We start from the raw sequence: 18,856 nt of genomic DNA on the forward strand, positions 1-18,856 counted from the left end.
CTGCACCTTGTTGTCTCGGATTCTCCAGCATCTGCAGTTCCTACTATCTCTGATTCAATTGTATGAATGATCTCCCCAGCTCACCCTCTAATCAACTGACAACAAACGAGTCTCTGAGAAATTTCACGTAAGACCGGCCAACAGTTTATTAAATCGGAAACAAACACGGAGAATGGCTGGACAAACTCAGCAGGTCTGGCAGCATCTGTGCAGAGAGAAACAGAGTTAATATTTCAAGTCTAGTGACCCACCTTCAGTTCTGCAGAACTCATATGGGATTCAACACATGAACGGTTTCTCTCTCCACGGACGCAGCCAGATCTGCTGACTTCTTCCGGCCATTTGTCTGTGCTTCAATTAGAGTGTTTTTAAAACAATATAAAGCTTTTAAAAAAAGAGAAATTGGAATTTCTGTTCATTCCATCTCTATAAACCTGATCTTATCTAAAGTTCTGCATGCCCCAAGGTACTATATAAATGTAAACTGTTATTGAAAGAATTAGAATTAGAATTATTGTCACATGTACTCAAATACAGGGATACATGCGTAAGTGAAAAAAGTGTACAAAGTCACCGTCTTAGGTTAAAAAGATACTTAGATACAAAATCTTAGGTATAAATTAGAGAAATGAAAAAATAAAGTTAAAAGATCAGCCTTACAGTCCTTATAAAGCCAAGTGCAAAGGTACCTGGGTACAAACTTGTAGGTATAAATTAGAAAAATAAAGAAATAAAAGGTAAAAGTTCAGCATTACAGCCCTTCTAAAGCAGGCAGGTTATCAAGGGAAATTTTCTCGGTTTGATGGGGAGGACACTAGTGGCTCTCTTCATCAATCACCCTCAGTTTCAACTGATACCTGCATCATATCAATCCAGAGTCTCCTGTGGCCAATCAGAAATCCCCCCCAGCTCAAGGAATTTTGCTACATAAGAAGCTGTACAACATGTAAAAGGTCTGGCTAAAATTTATTTTGGGAGGGAAGATGGCCAAGGAAAGAGTCAAATCTTCATGAAGGTGGTGGTTCAGACCCTCATTCACCATAGCCCTCATTATTGAGAGGGATTGGACCTCAACATTTTCAATTCCCTTCCCCAAAAGAGGACAGGATGTTCGAGAGAGGATTTACAAACAGCATGTGAGATCATCATGGCCCAGTGAGAAAGAGCTGGGCTACTATCCATATTGTATCTTGTCCAGCAAATGTTAAGTTTATCTCAGGCATGCGAAAAAAATTCTGGATCTACATGTAGACTGTAGCCACAAACGAACAAGTGTTGTGAAACTGAAGCATGAGATTCACTTGTTTAAATAGGTATACTTGCAGTTCTAAGCACAGAATTAATAGTGCATGTGGACCAAGTTTCTGATGCAGCAAGAGTGCACTGATTTCCCAAACTGGTGTGTAACCGAGTACAGTATTTCAGCACAATGCACTTGGTCAAAAATCATCTGTGAGGACAACTATATCAATACAGTATTTGAGAAAATCAAGTGGAAAATGATCATTAAAAAGTGTTACAGAGACAGTGGATACAACACTTACATCAACTCTAGGTGATCCCCAACAGTGTTGCTCATAGAAAGTCTCCGATCTGAAGTCTGGTTGCTCTGCTTAGTCATTCATCAGGCCTCTGCAATTAAGATTCAATTACTCCCTGGGCAAGCTCTGGTAACTGTAGCTGGTTATAAATTGCTGAGGTCAATGAGAGGTCAGCAAACTGTTTGGAAATTTCAGTCACCAGGTTAATCACTGGCTTGTTTTATTTTGTTGAGATATTTTGGGGGTGGCAGCAGGAAGTCAGGGACTTTTTCCCATCTACCAAATCCTGATTGGGGCATCAGTTGTGGGCTCGTCATCATTCTGACCTGCAACATCAAGGGGCATTACTCTGAGCAAGTTCCCAGCCCATCCTAGGGCTCTTTATGCCCTCCATAAGGCCCAAAGAAATCTGCCAGCGAAGAGCTGATGTCGGCACGTTGAGATTTAAGAAACCCCATATTTTTATGACTGATAGGCCAAATGGGTTAGTCTACAATCTACAAGGATGCATTCTCAGCCAAGTCTACTGAAAACACAAGAAAATAAACCAAGGTTCCAATCCAATGTATGACAACTCAAACTGAATAGGGTAATAAAATGGGAGGGTCAGCTCTGGTGGTGCAGTGGTAGTGTCCCTACCTCTGAGCCAAGAGGTCTGGGTTTAGGTCCCACTGCTCCCGAGGTGTGTAGTAATATCTCTGAGCAGGCTGATTGGAAAATGTCTATAATATGAGGGGTTTGGAATTGAGTGAGGAGATGGTCGTCAATTTCATTCCCTCAGCTTCCTGCCAGAATATCAAGTTTCTCACTGCATTGGACCCTCGCATTCATAACCAGTACATCTATAAGGAATATCATGGGAGACCTAGGAACTATCTTTCTAGTCTGCCATACTGCACTATCACATCAAGGGATTACACCACACTCACCTTTAAAGAAAAATAAACATACAAACTTCCATGAACGCCAGATGCCTGCCATCTCTACATTAACTTCTGTATGAGCCCAAAGTTTCCACGATAGTCATTAACCTTGCTGCCCTGAAAGGACACACCTACGTTTTACATGGTACAATCTTTCTGACCTTATAATGCACTGTATTCTCTGAATCACTGTTAACTGCCCGACAGGAAGTTTTTTTAGTAATATTAACACTAGGTTGCTTAAAGTATGTTGGAAAATATGCTTTTTATGGTTTGGATTATTCTGCTGCCAAAGAGCATCAATATTCAAAGCTGCAAGATGTACATTTTCCACAGATACACTACTCTTTTCAGATCCACACCTTAGTGACTGGATTTCCTTTCTCTCCATAATAAACAGAAATTATCTCCTCTGCTGAGTAGGTTTTTCTTCCTGTATGTTGAGGGACATGGCTGTGGACTGGTTTTAAAAACATGACATTATACCACACAGTGACAGCGGTACTTCTGCTGCTTCCAAGGGTTCTTCATTTGCTGCCAGCTGCCCAGAAACTCTGGGTGCAGAACAGAAGACATAAAGTGATTGGCTCTCTTAAACCACTTCTGTTTAAAACAAGTACCACACAATTACTGGTGAAACATCTTAGAACAGAGTCAGATAGCAAGACCTCTTCTGACACGCAGTGTGAACATCATGGTTTAACAGCATATCGAACATGACTGCGAGACAAGTACTGCACAACAATCACTGCCAACAAGAGAATCCAACCATCTCCCATTGACATTCAAGGGCATTAGCATCACTGAAACCCTCCATGCTCAAGGGTAACCATTGACCAGAGTGTGAACTGGATCAACCAGATAAATCCTGTAATTAAGTTAGAGGCAGGGAATTCTACTCACCTCCTGACTCCACAAAGACTGTTCACCATCTACTAGGTATAAATCAAGAGCTACATTCCTCCAGACTGTTTTCACCCTCCTGCGCCAACTTCAGAGGTAGAAACTTCCAGAATCAAAGGATACGTCAACACAATGATAGATCAGCACGAACCCACGGCTGCTGTGCAGTTTTGGTGGATGATTGATCGGGAACGCAGCGGAATAATCTCCACTCGCCAAATGGGTGCAACTTCAATGCGTGAGAAGCTCGGCATCATCCGGGACAAAAGCAGTTCATTTGGTCAGCGCCCCTTCCACCATCTTCAATAGTCATTCCCTCCCCCACCGACGCACAGTAGCAGCGATGTGTACTACGTACAAGATACACTGCAGCGACCCAACAAGGCTCCTTTAACAACACTTTCCAAATCCACAGCCTCCGCTAATTAGCGGGACAAGGTTGAAGATGCATGGGAGCACCACCATCTGCAAGGTTCCTTCTAACTCTCACACCATTCTGACTGGAATTGTAATCGCCTTTCCTTCACTCTCACCGGGTCAAAATTCTTGACTTCTACCTCTACCATCACTGCAGGTGCATCTGTGTTGGAGGACTATAACGGCTCAAGAAGGCAGCTCACTACCATCTTCTCCAGGGCAATTAAGGACGGGCAAGTAAACCCATCCATGAAAGAACTTGAAAAAATTTAAACCAAGCATATGACCAGAAACTGAGCTTCATGTTGTTGTTTCACGACCAATCCAACAATTGGTAATCTCAAGTCCCAAAACAAAAAGTTGCATTGAGGAACTGATAAACTAAAAGGATATCGGCTGTGTCTTCCAATCCTAAATTGGTTTATTATGTCACATATTTTAAAACTGCTCCAGCAAGTGTGATTAATCGATCAATGCATGCTCAAAACTGACTGATAAAGGCCCATTCCTCGGGCTGAACAAATAAATGGCAGCTTGTCAAGCAGCTCATCAGATTCGCAGCTTAATTTAAGAAATGGGCAACAAATCCTAACATAATTAGTTTTTTTTTCATTCCATTCATGAGATGTAGATGTCTTTCTGACTAGGCCAGCACTTGCTACCAATCCCTAATTGTACAAAGTCAACCCCACTGTTGCGGGTCTGGAGTCACACATAGGCCAGACCAATTAAGGATGGCAGCTTCCTTCCCTAAATGGCATTTAGGTCCCTATCACAATTGGTAATAGCCACGCTATCAACATGGCGCTGGCTTTTTATTGAATTCTAATTTCCTATATGGTGGGATTCAAACCCATATCCCCAGAACATTAGTCTGGGTTTTTGAATTACTAGTCCAGTGACATTAGCACTAACACTGCCACCTCCCCTGACAGATGATGCCATCCCACTTTCCACTGGCAGCTTTCCTTGGGTAGGTTTCTGTTCTGGGCACAGACAGTAACTTGATCTCCAATCTGGGGAGACGGGAAACAGGAGTCAAATGGAAAACATAAGGGGCACTGATCACGTTTGACATAAGATGCTTCACAATAGCTATAGCAGAGATCGAGGTGGTCATGTAAATAAATAATAGAAAGCATGGAACGCTGAAGAAAAGATTGTTTACAAACATAATGAGCTATTCTTCAGCATCCAAATATTGTTAACTATTCTGGATCGATGCAAAGGGCCTCATACGCCCATTCAGACTACCAGCTGTGGGTTCAACATGCCCAGCCAACTCTGCTTGCTCCAGGCAACATGCCTCATGTAGACTTCAAGTGCACACAAACCAAAATGTAATTCTCCCTTCAGTACTGTGAATGGCTCACTACTGCGTCTTCATCATTATTCACACTGTAACTGACAAATAAAACAGACCTGAAGATTTGTGTTCAGCATCTAAATAGAAAACTAGCTGCAATATTTGTGTTGAAAAAATAGATACTCCTCAAAGTCTCTGACTTTATAGCACATCCAAATCATATTTATACCCAATGGATGTTTGGACTTGCAACAATTCTGGATGGTTTTACCATGTTTTAAAACTGCACCAATATTACGGAGGAGGGAACCAGAAAAAAACCTTAAGCATGTATGTGCAACTATACTGGTGAGACATCTATCTATATAGGCCAGATAATCACAAGATAGGGTTTGGGTTAGGTTGGCATGGCTGTCCTGAAATAAACACCATTGTCAACTCCTCAGATACTGGAGCAGTCCATGTTCAGTTGTAGCAAGACCTGGGCTCAAGCTGATTAGGCAACGTTCTCTCTAAGCTGTGCAGGCGCTGCTGAGGACGGACATGTACATCAATTGATGCCAAAATATTCACTGCCGGGTCTTCTAGCCACCGCTGCACTTGGACCTCAGAGTACTGTGCAGCAACTGGAGAATTTGAGAGAGACTATAGCTAATGAATGGCAAGAAACATTCAATGACAGAAAGAACATCTCCAGCAAAAGGGAATCTAACCATTCACCCACACCTTGATCGTCAACAGGATTACCAAATCCCAAATCCTGTGCCAACTTTTCCCTGACCAGATACTGAACTAGACTAGCCGTGTAAATACTGCGATTACAACAACAGGCCAGAGGCAAGGAATTGTCTGGTCAATGAGTAAATCTCTTGACTTAGCAAAGCCTGTCCACCATCCAGCAGGCTCAAGTCAAGAGTGTGAAGGAATACCGTTCCCCTCTACCTGTTGAAATGCAGGTCCAGGCAGCTGCATCAACACTCAAGCAGTTCAATACCATCCAAGACAAAGCAGCCTGCCTGACTGGCATCCAATTCATCACCATGCAAATGGTAGCAGTGTTTACCATCCTGAAGATCCACTGCAGCAACTTGCCCAGCTTTCTTCAAGGGCACCTCCTGAATACATGACCTCTAACACCTAGCAAGGTAAGGGGTAGCTTACACACAGTAACATCACCACCAGCAAGTTCCCCTTCATGTTATACACCATCCTGATTTGAATGTATGTTTTTTGTGCCTTCACTACTGCCAGGTGTAAAGATCTCCTTAAAAGTACTATGTTTGTACAGCAAACTTTTATTAACCAGCACCTATGGGATCAGGAGTGTGTCGGTTGGTTAAATATTCCCATTGATCAAGAGGTCCACGTAATCAATGTAAAAACACACACTAAGTAATAGAAGTGCAATGCAGGGGGTGTAAACATAACTTTTATACTTTATTTACAGCATAAATCAATTAAATAATAATCCAACTTTTGCCTTAAATAAAACTTATCGGCAGAGAGCCTTCTCACTCTCACGCTCAACCAACTACTTGGACATCGCGGTAGATCACAGTACTTGAGGAGAAACTGACTTGAAATTGAATCAACTGTTTGAACATTCATTTGAACAACAAGTATGTTTACGCTGAGGTAAATAAATTAAAACTCTACAATAATTGGAAAGAATAATACAGTAAACTTTGCTGTAATTAAGGTGTATAATTTTTGTTGGTTTAATCGAGAGTCCTAGGTCATAAGGTGCCAATTAAAACAAAGTATGCTGTACCTACTTCGCAAAGACTACAACGGTTTAAGAGGGTGGCCCAATAGTGCCTTCAAGAGCAATTAGGGATGAGAGCAAATGCTGGATTTGCCACAAGGAGAACAACTTAGCAAAATAAACAATAAGGCAGAAAGGACCAAAAGCCATTAAGCACATACTGATATTTTACCCAAACTCATTTGATGTTTTTTCCGATGCAAAACGTCAAGAGAATTCAGAAAAATGACCCACAGAGCTACCTAGTGACCAGAGCTGACATTACAGTGTGACAGTTGACACAGCAAAACTGAATGATAAACGTTGACAAAGGTATACCCAACAACTGAAACAAAAAAACGTAGGAAATAGAGACAAACAGATGGTAAACTGTCAGAAGAATAACACCTGTACTTAAGTGGCCTATGGTTTTCCAGTTTTACATAAATCAAACATTTTAAAATTATAAGGTTTTTTGCTTGCATGTCTAATATCACCAAATTTAGAGAATTTTCTATGGGGATATATCAATGACACAAAACACCATAAATATCCCAACAGCTGAAAACATTGGGAGTCAAACTGCAAACAATTAAATTCCGCCAATGACTTACTAACTTCAATGAGATAACACACATCTGCTCAATACCAACTGAACCTTAAACTCAATCAAGTGATAATGGGAAAGAATGGCTTTCGATTTGTTTTATTTGAGCTCAAGAATGCTAACTGTTTTTAAAAAAAGTAAATAAAATATTTACCAAGGTCAGCCTTTTCTTTTAACACATCCTTGAAATTGAGGCCACTGTTCAGGGTGCAATGCCGATATTGATTCAAGGCTTCTTTTTGTCCATTCACACCAAGTTCCTTTCTTGTCGACGGTTTCAGTGACACGGCCCCCAGGCCCCGTGTCCATGTACCGAAATCGGAGCATGCCCATTTCATCAGGTCATCCAGCTTCACGACAACTTTCTCTGATACAGCCACAACTTCATCCTGTAAACAATACCACAAACAACAAAGCAACAGGAACATGACCTTGCTGATCTTGAACGGTGCAGTGAAGCATCCTGTATATTTCAGACAATTCCAAAGTTTCAACCGACACCGTTTAAATATTTACTTAACTGCCAGAGCTGCAAGTAGCAAACTGAAAGATTCAAAATTAATTCTGGTGATGATCGCAAGATAGACTTCTTAAATTACTGCTTAATTTTAAACCTATTTCCCCTTCTGTCTCCTAAATTACAAATATAGAATCAGACCTGTCCAATTAATCCCAGTCCCCACAATTTTATCGTCTTTAAGTATTCATTCAATTCCTTTCGAAAATAGCTCCTGAATTTGATTCCACCAACATTTCAAGGAGTGTATTCCAAATCATAGCAACCTGTCGCATGAAAACAAATGTATCCCTCAGTCCTGATTCTCATTCCGACGATATTAAATCTGTGCCCTTTAGTTACTGACCCTCCTTGAGACTCCAAACAAGAGGTTGCTATCAGAGACATGAAAATTTGATGTGCAGTAAACAGTTTGAAAATACAGTTAGCAATGCAGGGTGACCTTCTCCCAGCTTTTTCCTCAATCCCTCTCCCGAGAAAGCCACCTGCCCCTCAGCTACATTCCTGCCAAGCAGGAATGAAACACCATCTTAACCCACTGGTTTATCATCACTACAGAGAACCATGATGACAAATCCACTTACATTAAGTTTTAATTTCTGCAATTGCTCTTCTCTAACTATATTTCTCTGTTAGCATTATGAACTCAGCAAAAACGACCAGGAAAAGTAATGGTCACCAACTAATATTTCGCTCATTATCTGCAAACAGAATCAGCAAAACAAAATTCTACTGGCAGAATAAAAACCAAATGCAAACATTTGTTTAAGCCAGGTTCAAATAATTAATGTAAACACGATCTGTGTAATCTTGGTATCAACTGCCAGTGTGATAGTTTGAGTATTATATTCAGAAGGTCAATGAACAAGGTTTAAAACATTTGCAACAGGAATATGTGAGAAAGGTTCCAAATGTTGTACATATCATTCTATGGAATCTTAGATCTGAATTCCATTGTTATTTTTGTTTCTATCTTTTAGATTCCTTCTAACGTTGTGACATGCTTTCATGAATGATGCATGAATGATTTTCTGCAAATCTCAAACAGGATTCTAAGATTGTGGAGCTGATCTAGTAAAAAGTATGAAAAGAATGTACTGAATATTTGCATTTCATTGCTGGAAATTAATCAATTGAGATTATTCTAACTATTGCTTAGATGTTGCCGTTTTCAAACAGCACAGAAGATCACAGTTAAAATGCACAAATGGATCCACACCAAGCCATCTCAAATCCAACACTTCCTTAAATTCTAACCAGCTCATATTACTCAAGTTTTTACTTTTTAAATAATGAAATTTACAGTTCAAGATCCCAACTAAACATGCAGTAAATTAATTGGGCACTCACACACCATTAATGCCTCAAGTTAGTTTGTTTTTTTTCCAAAAAAGCTTTTCTTTATCATTGATGAATCAATTTGCCTGCCTGCAATAGTTCGCAGAAATAAGAATTGCAACATAAAGGCCAAATGCAGCAAATCTATCAAACATAAAAGGCACTTTACAGGTTCTATTATCCATTTTGAATCTTTTGTTGTTAGTTGATTTGTTTGAATTCACTTTCAGACAAAATGCCTTGATGAACTAATCTGCTAGCTGTGTAGGCAGTAAGGTTTGTAATGTGAGAATGTGAAAACAATCACTTCCCAAAATCTAATCAACTTCAATGCCAAAATCTCCAGATGCTCATCCCAACATAATTTTTTATAAAATCCCACTATTACAAACAAAATTTCCCGTCGTGTACAGTACCTTATGCCCAAAGCCAAGATTTTTCTTAAACAAGATTTAAAAATGTCTTACAATACGTATTTTAAAATGTCCTCAGATACAAAGAAAGAAACAAATGTAACAGTGCCTAAGAATTTATTAGTGCCTGTAAATTGTTAAGAACAAAGGTTAAAGAGATTCCTTGATATAACCGATTGTACAATGGCAGAATCAAAGATCGCCAAAATGCCTTTCACTTTATTTAGCAAGAAACATCATCATACTTACTTTTTTTTTTCGGTAATAGTTTTACACAAATGTAGAAGTTTCAGGCAATCATGTTACAGGAAATTTTGCATGTCACAAAATGCCAGAAAACTTTATTGTAAAATGTCGCTTACAGTTAGCAGTGAAATTGTATGCACCCATCCATATAATGATGTTAGTTAATGTATGGTTAGGTCTGTTCAAGCCTTTGATAAACCAGCTAGCAAAAGAAAGAAAATCTGTCACGCTGAGAATGTTTCAGTCTGTTGCCTCACGAGGTCAAAGAAAGAATTCCTCAGGTCAAAACAGATTAGTACACCTGCTTTGCTGTCTTTTCAATTACTGACCTAGCAACATGAGAAATGATGCCTACAGGAATGACTAAAGCCTTTATGTAAAGTGGCTATCTAGTAATTCACATTTGTAAAAAAAAGACTTGGGTTTTCAATTTTGTTCATGTTCTCAATTTAATTAGGAAAAAGCTCAATGAGAGAATGCTATAAATTCACATTAAACTTTCAATTTTAACCTTATAAAGCCCAGTAAATGTTATATTAAGCATGAATGGCATATGCATTCTGAACTGTAAATTATATTACTCATTTTACGAGCAATCATACAATGTGTCATCAAGGCCACAACTGATTTACACTGGCTTCAACCATAAAATCGCAATCATCAGACAAGTCCCAACACCTGACTACACAATCGAATTTTCTTCAAAATGCTACTTCTGGAACCACAGCAAAATTAGAAAAGACAAAAATAAACTGCAATAGTGTATTTATAGTTGCCTTTACATTTCTTGTCTATGGACCTCTGAATTCATACCAGCTACTCTTGCAATAAAATTACTACCCAAAATTTTCTGCCTTCAATACTTCATTGCTTGTTTGTCAGTTTGTGATGGCTTAAGGTTGTGAAGGGTGCTATGCAAACGCATGTTGCTTTGGCGAGTGAGAGAAGGTGAACCATGATTGGCAGCACACTATTGGACTTGAGACATGACCACTCTGTGCCCAATTCTGACTTTGCCCAATGTCCATACACATGTTTCTCAGCAGACAGCACCCAATAACTGTTGGGGGTGGAAAGCCTGAACACTTTTTTCTCCTCCAAAGCGCAGAACGTCAAGGCCATTAGTAGCTCTTCACTGCATTCGGTTAGGTCAGCACACAGGGGTCAGGACTAAAATCCTGGAATTGTTAGGCTTTAATCGACATATTTGCTCCTTTACTCACTAAAGGACTGGGAAACCGGGCCACATTTTCAGTGCTAATTTCATCATGTACACTGCAGTCAGGAGGCCATTCAAGCCATCGTGCCCTTCACTACGTAAATACCCATTTATCAGTCAGTATTGTGACTGTACTTGTTGTAAGCCAAGGCGGCAGTGTTTGAGAACAGACATCAGCCTTACTAGGCTGCATAGGTGCATATCAGGGAGTCTCAGGGTCTCGTATGCAAAGTTTAAATCCTTATCATCATTTATTTGTATCTCTTTCAAATTGCAGGGATGAACAGATCTTGTTGCTTTTGACAGAGAATTCCTCTACCAGTCCTTACAATGTACAAAACAGAAGAATATTAGCAAGCTGTATTGTGCAGACGTTGAGGGTAGGACATGGGTACAGGTCTCACACGTGGTCACTGAGATTTAGAAACCTCTCCTCTATACTGGAAGTCTCCAGTCATGCCCATGCACTGTTTTTGCACAGATGCTTGTTAATGCTTGGTATGTGTGTCATGTGGAACCTTGTTTACAATCTATTTTGATTAGCTTAGCAACTCATTACTGCACAACTCGGGTTGAATTTCTGCATGGAATTTTGGTCTGCACAATTAAAAGGATTTAAAAACTGGAAGGTAACAAAACTTGCACTGACCACCTAATATAATCCTTGCACCTTTACACGCAAATGTGAAAACATACCAGAACATTCAATACACTCTGGATCAATGCCAAAGGAAACCTGAACTGATCTTCAATAAAATCTTGTACTCTTAAGAGAACATTGTGTAACCTTTGTAACCTAGTCTTTTCACAGTTAAGGTTAAGCAATGAACTGCAAAATATAATTAGAACTCTATTAATCAAGTCACAATACTATTTGAGGACGGAATAGTTTATGAGTATTTAGTAACTGGAAACTAACTTAAAACATTCAGATGTTTGGCACAGAAGTTTCTTTTCCCCCCTCAGTCTGCTGCCTTCCTTCAACAAACAATCATTATTTTTTTCGGAACACAAGTTTTTAAACCTCTTTAAGTGACACAAGCTGTGTTTTAACAAATGTTAAATTTCATTCCAAGGCATTTATTTTCCTGATTCTTTCACAGGACTTTTATTTTATAAACAAATTCAAAGAGAAGGCAATGTTGTGATGTTTTGTTGATACTTCTTCTCCTGTATCATATTTTAAGAAGTTGTTTAAACAGATCTTCTGTTGCTGCCTACACTGTGCCTGACCCACTTTAAATCAGCCTCACTTTGCAAGCAGAACTGCATGCTGTACTTGAATTCTGAAATAGATGAGAGACTCTTGGGGGAAAGGATATTGCAGTTTTCTTATTTCTATATTCAAAGCAGCTGACATTATTCAAATAATTGGCACATTAAATGAAAAAATGCTAATGTTCTCAAGTATCAGAGCAGTGCTTATGAATATAAGAAATGCAAAACTTGGAAAAATTGTTGCCAAAAATACATGGTGCTGTACTTCAGATTTGCATAACTGGATTCATTAGATCTGATGTCCTGTGGGGAGCGTGACATTAATATACTGTACGGTGAAGCTGAATTACAATTTATTCAGTTTTGCCAGGATAGTTTGCCATTATTAAGACTGCATATTTATGCCACAGATTTAATACACAGACACAATTAGCATCTGATGATTCACAGCACAGAATTAAAAAGGCTAACGAGAGTTTAGATGCAGCAATTTTTTTTCTGCAACAAACAGTCTGATTAGGAAATCTGAGCAAGCACATAAGCATAATGTATCATAGTACCCTACAGAGCAGAAGTCCATTCAGCCTCTTGTGCTCATACTAGTTCTGCAAATAACTATCTACTACATAGCGCTACTCCAAAGCCCATAACAGATGGGAGGAGTAAGCTATTAGACAATTCAAGCCTGCTGAATAAGATCGTGGCTGCTCTGATTTACAGCATTAATTTTACTTTCCTACTTAACCCTCCCTGTGCCCCATTACCCTCAATTCCTTTGACAATCAGAAACCCATCAAACTCAGCCTTGAATTTATTCCACAGCCCAGCTTCCACTGATCTATGCCGAGAAAAAGTCCAAAGACTAATAATAACCTCAGACGATATTCCTCCTCATTTCAGTGCAAAGTTGTGGGTACCATATTACAGGCAAGGTGCAAATACATTGGAGAGAGTGCAGAAGCAACTGACTACAACTTATTTACAGGAAGGTTCCAGGTCTAGGAAACTTCAGACATGAGCAAGCTGAATAGAGTAGACAGGGTCAAACGGTTTCCGCTCATAAAAGAAACAAGACGAGAGTGAATTGATTTAAAGTGATGTGCAAACAAAGCAAAGATGAAGCGAGAAAAATCTTTTGCACACAGTGTATAGTCAGGGTATGGAATACACTGCCTGGAAATGTGATGGAGGTGGGTTCGAGTGAGGCATTCAAGAGGGCAACTGGACAGTAATGGCGCGCAGGGATATGAGGAAAAGGGAGGAGACTGGTCTTGGATAATTGAGCTGTTGCAGACACAATGGGATGAATGGCCTCCTTCTATAACATAATAAATTCCCCACACCAGGGGTAACATCCTTCCAGCATCCAGCCTGTCAAGCTCTCTCAGAATATCACGTCTGAATAAGAGCATCTCTCAGTCCCCTACACTCCAATGACTACAGGCCTAGCCTGCTCAACCTTCATTCATAAAACAAACTTGTCGTCTCAGGTATCTGTCAAGTGAAACTTATCTGAACCACTCCCAATACTCGTAAGGTGACCAAAACCTTATGCTGTACTTTGGGTCTATCTCCTCTTCTTTCTCCGTAGATCTCCAATTTTCTGACTTTTCATTAATACATAACGCACTTCCAATTGAAAAATATGACTGAATCTTCTTCTGTCGCCACCTTTTCAGGTTGTGTACAGCTCACTCTTCAAAACAAAAAAAAAGAACTGCCCATCATCATTCCTTCCGAATAAAAACCAAAAGAACTGCGGACGCTGTAAATCAGAAACAAAAACAGAAATTGCTGGAAAAGCTCAGCAAGTCTGGCAGGATCTGTGGAGAGAGATCAGAGTTAAAGTTTCGGGTCAGTACTGAGGAAGAGTCACTCAACCTGAAACGTTAATCTCCGATTTCTTTCCACGGATGCTGCCGCACCTGCTGAGCTTTTCCAGCAATTTCTGTTTGTTTATCATTCCCTCTGATCCTGCTGAGCACATCACTTTAAAATTTAACCAATGTCACCCTAACTTTTCAGCCTTCCATCTAAACTTTATTTGAGAGATCATGGCTTGCAGCATTTGCCTTGGAGGTACATGGTAACAGTTTCGGGGATGATTTAGAATATCTATCTGGATATGTCATAAATCGTGTATTTCCCCCACCCCTCCATTTGACTCACGCACATCATTTAAACTTTAAGAAGTGTCAAAAAAAATTAAAATGCCAAAATGTTGAAGTGTTAATTTTGCTTATATTTATTATTGAAGTGATACTACATAAAAAGTGCAGATGTAGTGTTAACACATGCACTTATAACAGGGAAATGATTATTTTTGAAAAATATCATAATTTGCATAAATTATTTCAGTCCTTTACATATTTAATGGATGTTTGGCGTGCCAAACTTGATTGTTACTTTTTGTCTTGCTTCAGGACAATTCACAAGAATACCAGTATTCTTGATAAGCAGCGTGTTCCTGCAAAGTGACCTGATGAGTGCAAGGGGCAAAGTTTCAACAAAAACGGTGTTGAAAAATTTGGAAAATAGGGCTGCAACTATGTTCTCAAACCCTTCTGCTTTATAGTACGAAAGTCAACACAATTGCTGCTACATTCATTTGTACAATTGGTACCGACACCTTAAAAGGCGGGGGAACCTTCAGTGGGGTCTCTAGATTGCTGGGCAGACTGTGGGGTGGGGGGGGTAAGTAATATGAGGAAGGGTTTGAGTGGCAATAGCTATGAACCCCAGACGAGAATGTGTGTGTGTTGCACGCCTAAGTCGATTTATTAATGGGAGCCTCGCACTGGGTTCAGTGGATGTTGGTGAGCGTTTCTCTGGGCACGATGCCAGGTTCAGGATCAGTGTGTGCGCGCTTGTTGCTCTTCCTGCTGCTTGTTCTCTTTGCTAATGAATGACTAACTCTGGCCAAAAGGGAAATGACATCAGCGGGCGTGAAGTAAGGCAGCATCTGGAAACTACAACCTGCCCCTCGCTTCGCCCTGTTATTGAGTACATAAACTATTTGCATACACTACAACTCAATCCGTAGGAGTAAACTTCCAGTTCACAACAGGGGTTTCCGGGCAATATTAACTGGAAGCAAATCATTAACAGCTACACTTGGGCTCTTGAAATATCAGAATTAGAAAATCAGAACAATTTTAGCCGCAATTCGTGTGTGTATATATATATAGAATGATATTGTCACATATTGCAGACCTGTTATATTTGCAGATGGATACATGTGTCCATTTCTGCTTTATAGAAATAAGACGGTTCTGCAAGGTTCTGAACCTGCTGAAGGTCACACAGCGACTTCCCAGAGTTTATTTAGCTGAACAAACGTAATTATCACCCAACAGGTTCGCACAGAGAAAACGACTCGTTGCTCGCCTTGAGTAACAAGAACGCGCAGGGACATACAGACTCGCAGAGAAATGGTAACACTGGCCTTACTTAATTCCACCCTTCTTCGTGAGCTAATAGTTTTCAGCTGCTTAGCATACAGAGGGAAAGGGGGGGTGGGAGGAGAATTGTTGAGAAGTGTCACGGGATCTGTGATGTTATTTGATTCTGCTTTCTAGATCAGTAAATTGCGTCAAGTAATGAATTTCAAAAGGCAAATAATAAAAGGGGAAGGAGACAGCTGCATGTAAGTCAGAGGGGGGAGGTAGGGGCAGAGCTCTAGAAAAAAAATCACTAAAAATGTTTAATTTCGGTTTCAAAACTAATGAATAATTATCCACCTGAGTGGCGACACAGTACACATTGACTGTAACCTGATCAAAGCATTAAAAGCGTGGTTACAAAGTATTATCCTAAATACCAACCACCTCCTCCCCAAAAAAATCAAAAAGAGGCGATATATGAGGTTTTAACTGCTTCTAAACCTGTTGCAGATATGAAAAGGTAATTTGACACGCCAGCCTTTCAGAATGCATAATTAGCTCCAGCGTTGTTATGGAGGTGCAAGAATACTTGTATCCACTCTTAGTGACGATGCAAAGATCGGCTCCTCGCTCGCTGCGATTAGGAGATTGTTGCAAAATGCAGTTCATTGTAAAAATAAACCAAGATTATATTTACACGTCGCGTTAAACCAGCGCTTCCAATGCCTAACTATCCATCATCGATTTTCTCACACATCACCACCAAAATTATTGTATAGACCAATCCGTCACCCCCACTGTTCTGTTCATGTATTTATATGGTAACTGAACCAGATTTCGATTTTTTTTGTAAAAATAATGAAAAGTTATTTAAAGATTTGCGTCATTGCATGGAAAATTGAGAGGCTGGTTTTCTTGGCAAGCTAACATTTCTCTCTCTCCTTTCTGAATCTGCAGTTTGGATGTTTACATGGAAAGAATTGGTTTTCATTACACACTGTAAAAGGCCACATAACATACTGACAATCCACAAAAAAAAATCCATCTGCCGTGCTGCATAACGTGCCTTGTGCAAAGACATGCAGACAGGACGCTTGCTACGCTTCAATGGATTAATTCTACCTGTCCCTTTTCACCCAGTTCCTCGCCTTCATACAATAGCTTTGATCTCAGCCCCCTTTCGTAATTTCCGCCCTTTAGTACACGCTAGATATTTTTAATCACATTATGCCACCGCCCCCAAACCCACAGCCTAAACTATAAGGGAAGAGGGACTTGGGGGGGGTGTAAATGCCAATATATTCCTCCCCCACCCTTGCTTTACAGTATGCAAACATTTCTATAAATATTTACTTTGAAGCTCATGTCTAGCAAATGATGATTTATCAAAGACAAAAAGTGCACAGCTCATATTTCACAGAACAAGCAAGACCGAGAAGGAGGAAAAAAATTAAGTCAATTAAAAGTGAATCCAAGACGAAGGGAGTTCATCACCTCTCCGTGGCCGATCGATCTGCCCTTGGGTGTATCTTCTGGGAGAAAGTAGAGTTTGGAGCTCGACAGAAGTTGCTTGTTGTTTCTCTCTTCCCACAACAGTTGGAGTTCTGCTATGCAAATCGGAGCTCCTGGCTTACATCTTACAAAGAAAAAGTCTCCGAGGGAAAGGATTCGTGGTCTGCCTTCAAGACTGAATTTGAAAGCTTTGTAGAAAATGTAGGCTCCGTGTAAACCGCACGGAGATCCAACCCACTGCGGGGAGAGAAATATAAAAAGGGAGAAAAAAATATAAACACACAATTAATAAATATTGAAAAAAAAACTTTTGCATAGAATTTAAAATATTGAGACATTTCTTTAAACAGCCACAATATGTTTGGAACAATTTCTGAAGTTTCAGGATAGCTTTTCAAATTATTTTTCTCTCCTGAATTTTCTTTTTCGTTTTTTTTAAAATAAAGTTTACACCTTATTGGCAAGTGATTAGGAGAGGAGGCGATGATGTGGTTTGGAGAGCGGTGGGACAGAAACAGCAGAAAGTAGTTTTAATACCTTGACTGAGTCCGGCTCCATATCGCCTGCTCAATTGATTGAGATGTACATTCTGCTCCCAAACTTGGCTTGAATGAATGTGCCAGGTCCTGGCAGCTGCGAGGAGCTTTCAGGGGGAAGGTGCAGTGAGATGCTGCAAGGTCCAAATCATCTCTCTCCGCCCCTCCAGCTCCAAGATACCCGCTATCTGCAGCTTATTTTTACAACTCTGCACCCCCTTCCTCCCTCTCCCCATAGCTCTTTCTGCAAAACTGCACCAGAAGAAAAAACAAATAATGAAAAACACCACTCTTTTATTTGTCCTCCACTTTTTTTTTGCAAAGTGAGTTCTGGCTCGCCACTCGAAAGGGGATGCAATAATGCAGTCAGCAGGTTTGAGGATGGTGGGGGGGTAGAATGGTGGGAAAGAGAACCGGTGTTTATGACCAGTTCACCATGGGCTCTACCATCCTGCCAGGACCTGCAGCCTGACGTCAGCGCGCGCCCGCGCCGCGGCTCCGGGCCCGCGGGGGGGCGCGCGTAATCATGAACGCGCGCTGCTACTCTTACCCCTCCGAGAACGACGTTAAAAGAATCGTTTTGAGTAGAAAAGGCGTGTATTGGAGGTCCCGGGTGTGGGATCTCACCGTGCTTTTTTTTGCTCTGTTGCATTTCCTCGGTTGCTGGTTTTGGGGCCCGGGGGGGGGATACATTGTGGTATGAATGCATTTGCTCAGCTAATGTGTGTTGTAGGTGCATTGCTGCTGTCTCCTCTGGGGGCGAGGGGCATTTAATTCTGTTGCAGGGCTGCCAACCCCAGCCTGGTGTGGGTACACACATTGCATCACTCTGGATGGCTAAACTAAATGTTAGTATGCCGTCTGGGTTACTGTTAAACAGCATACTCCATCCCCCACGCCTTGTTTTTAATATTCACAATACTAACAGCGTTGGTCTGACTCATTGCAGCACTTGATTAATAATTAATTCATTGAATTCTTTTTAAATATAGAACAGAGAGCAGGAACAGGCGAGCAAAGCTATGGTCCTTTA

General features: G+C 40.4%; 1 protein-coding gene across 1 annotated transcript in view; it reads right to left on the minus strand.

The window, feature by feature from the left end:
- arid5b (AT-rich interaction domain 5B) overlaps positions 1-18,216 on the minus strand; it is a 125,271-nt gene extending 107,055 nt beyond the window's left edge. The window contains exons 1-3 of the mRNA XM_048608865.1: positions 17,825-18,216; positions 17,270-17,524; positions 7,596-7,830 (exon numbers count right to left, since the gene is read on the minus strand). Of these exons, the coding sequence (XP_048464822.1) occupies positions 7,596-7,830; positions 17,270-17,524; positions 17,825-17,845 (511 nt within the window). The 5' untranslated portion in view covers positions 17,846-18,216. The remainder of the gene's footprint in view (positions 1-7,595; positions 7,831-17,269; positions 17,525-17,824) is intronic.
- Positions 18,217-18,856: the final 640 nt, after the last annotated feature.

Source organism: Rhincodon typus, chromosome 20 (genome assembly GCF_021869965.1).
Source record: "Rhincodon typus isolate 14 chromosome 20, sRhiTyp1.1, whole genome shotgun sequence".
Classification (NCBI taxonomy): Eukaryota; Metazoa; Chordata; class Chondrichthyes; order Orectolobiformes; family Rhincodontidae; genus Rhincodon; species Rhincodon typus.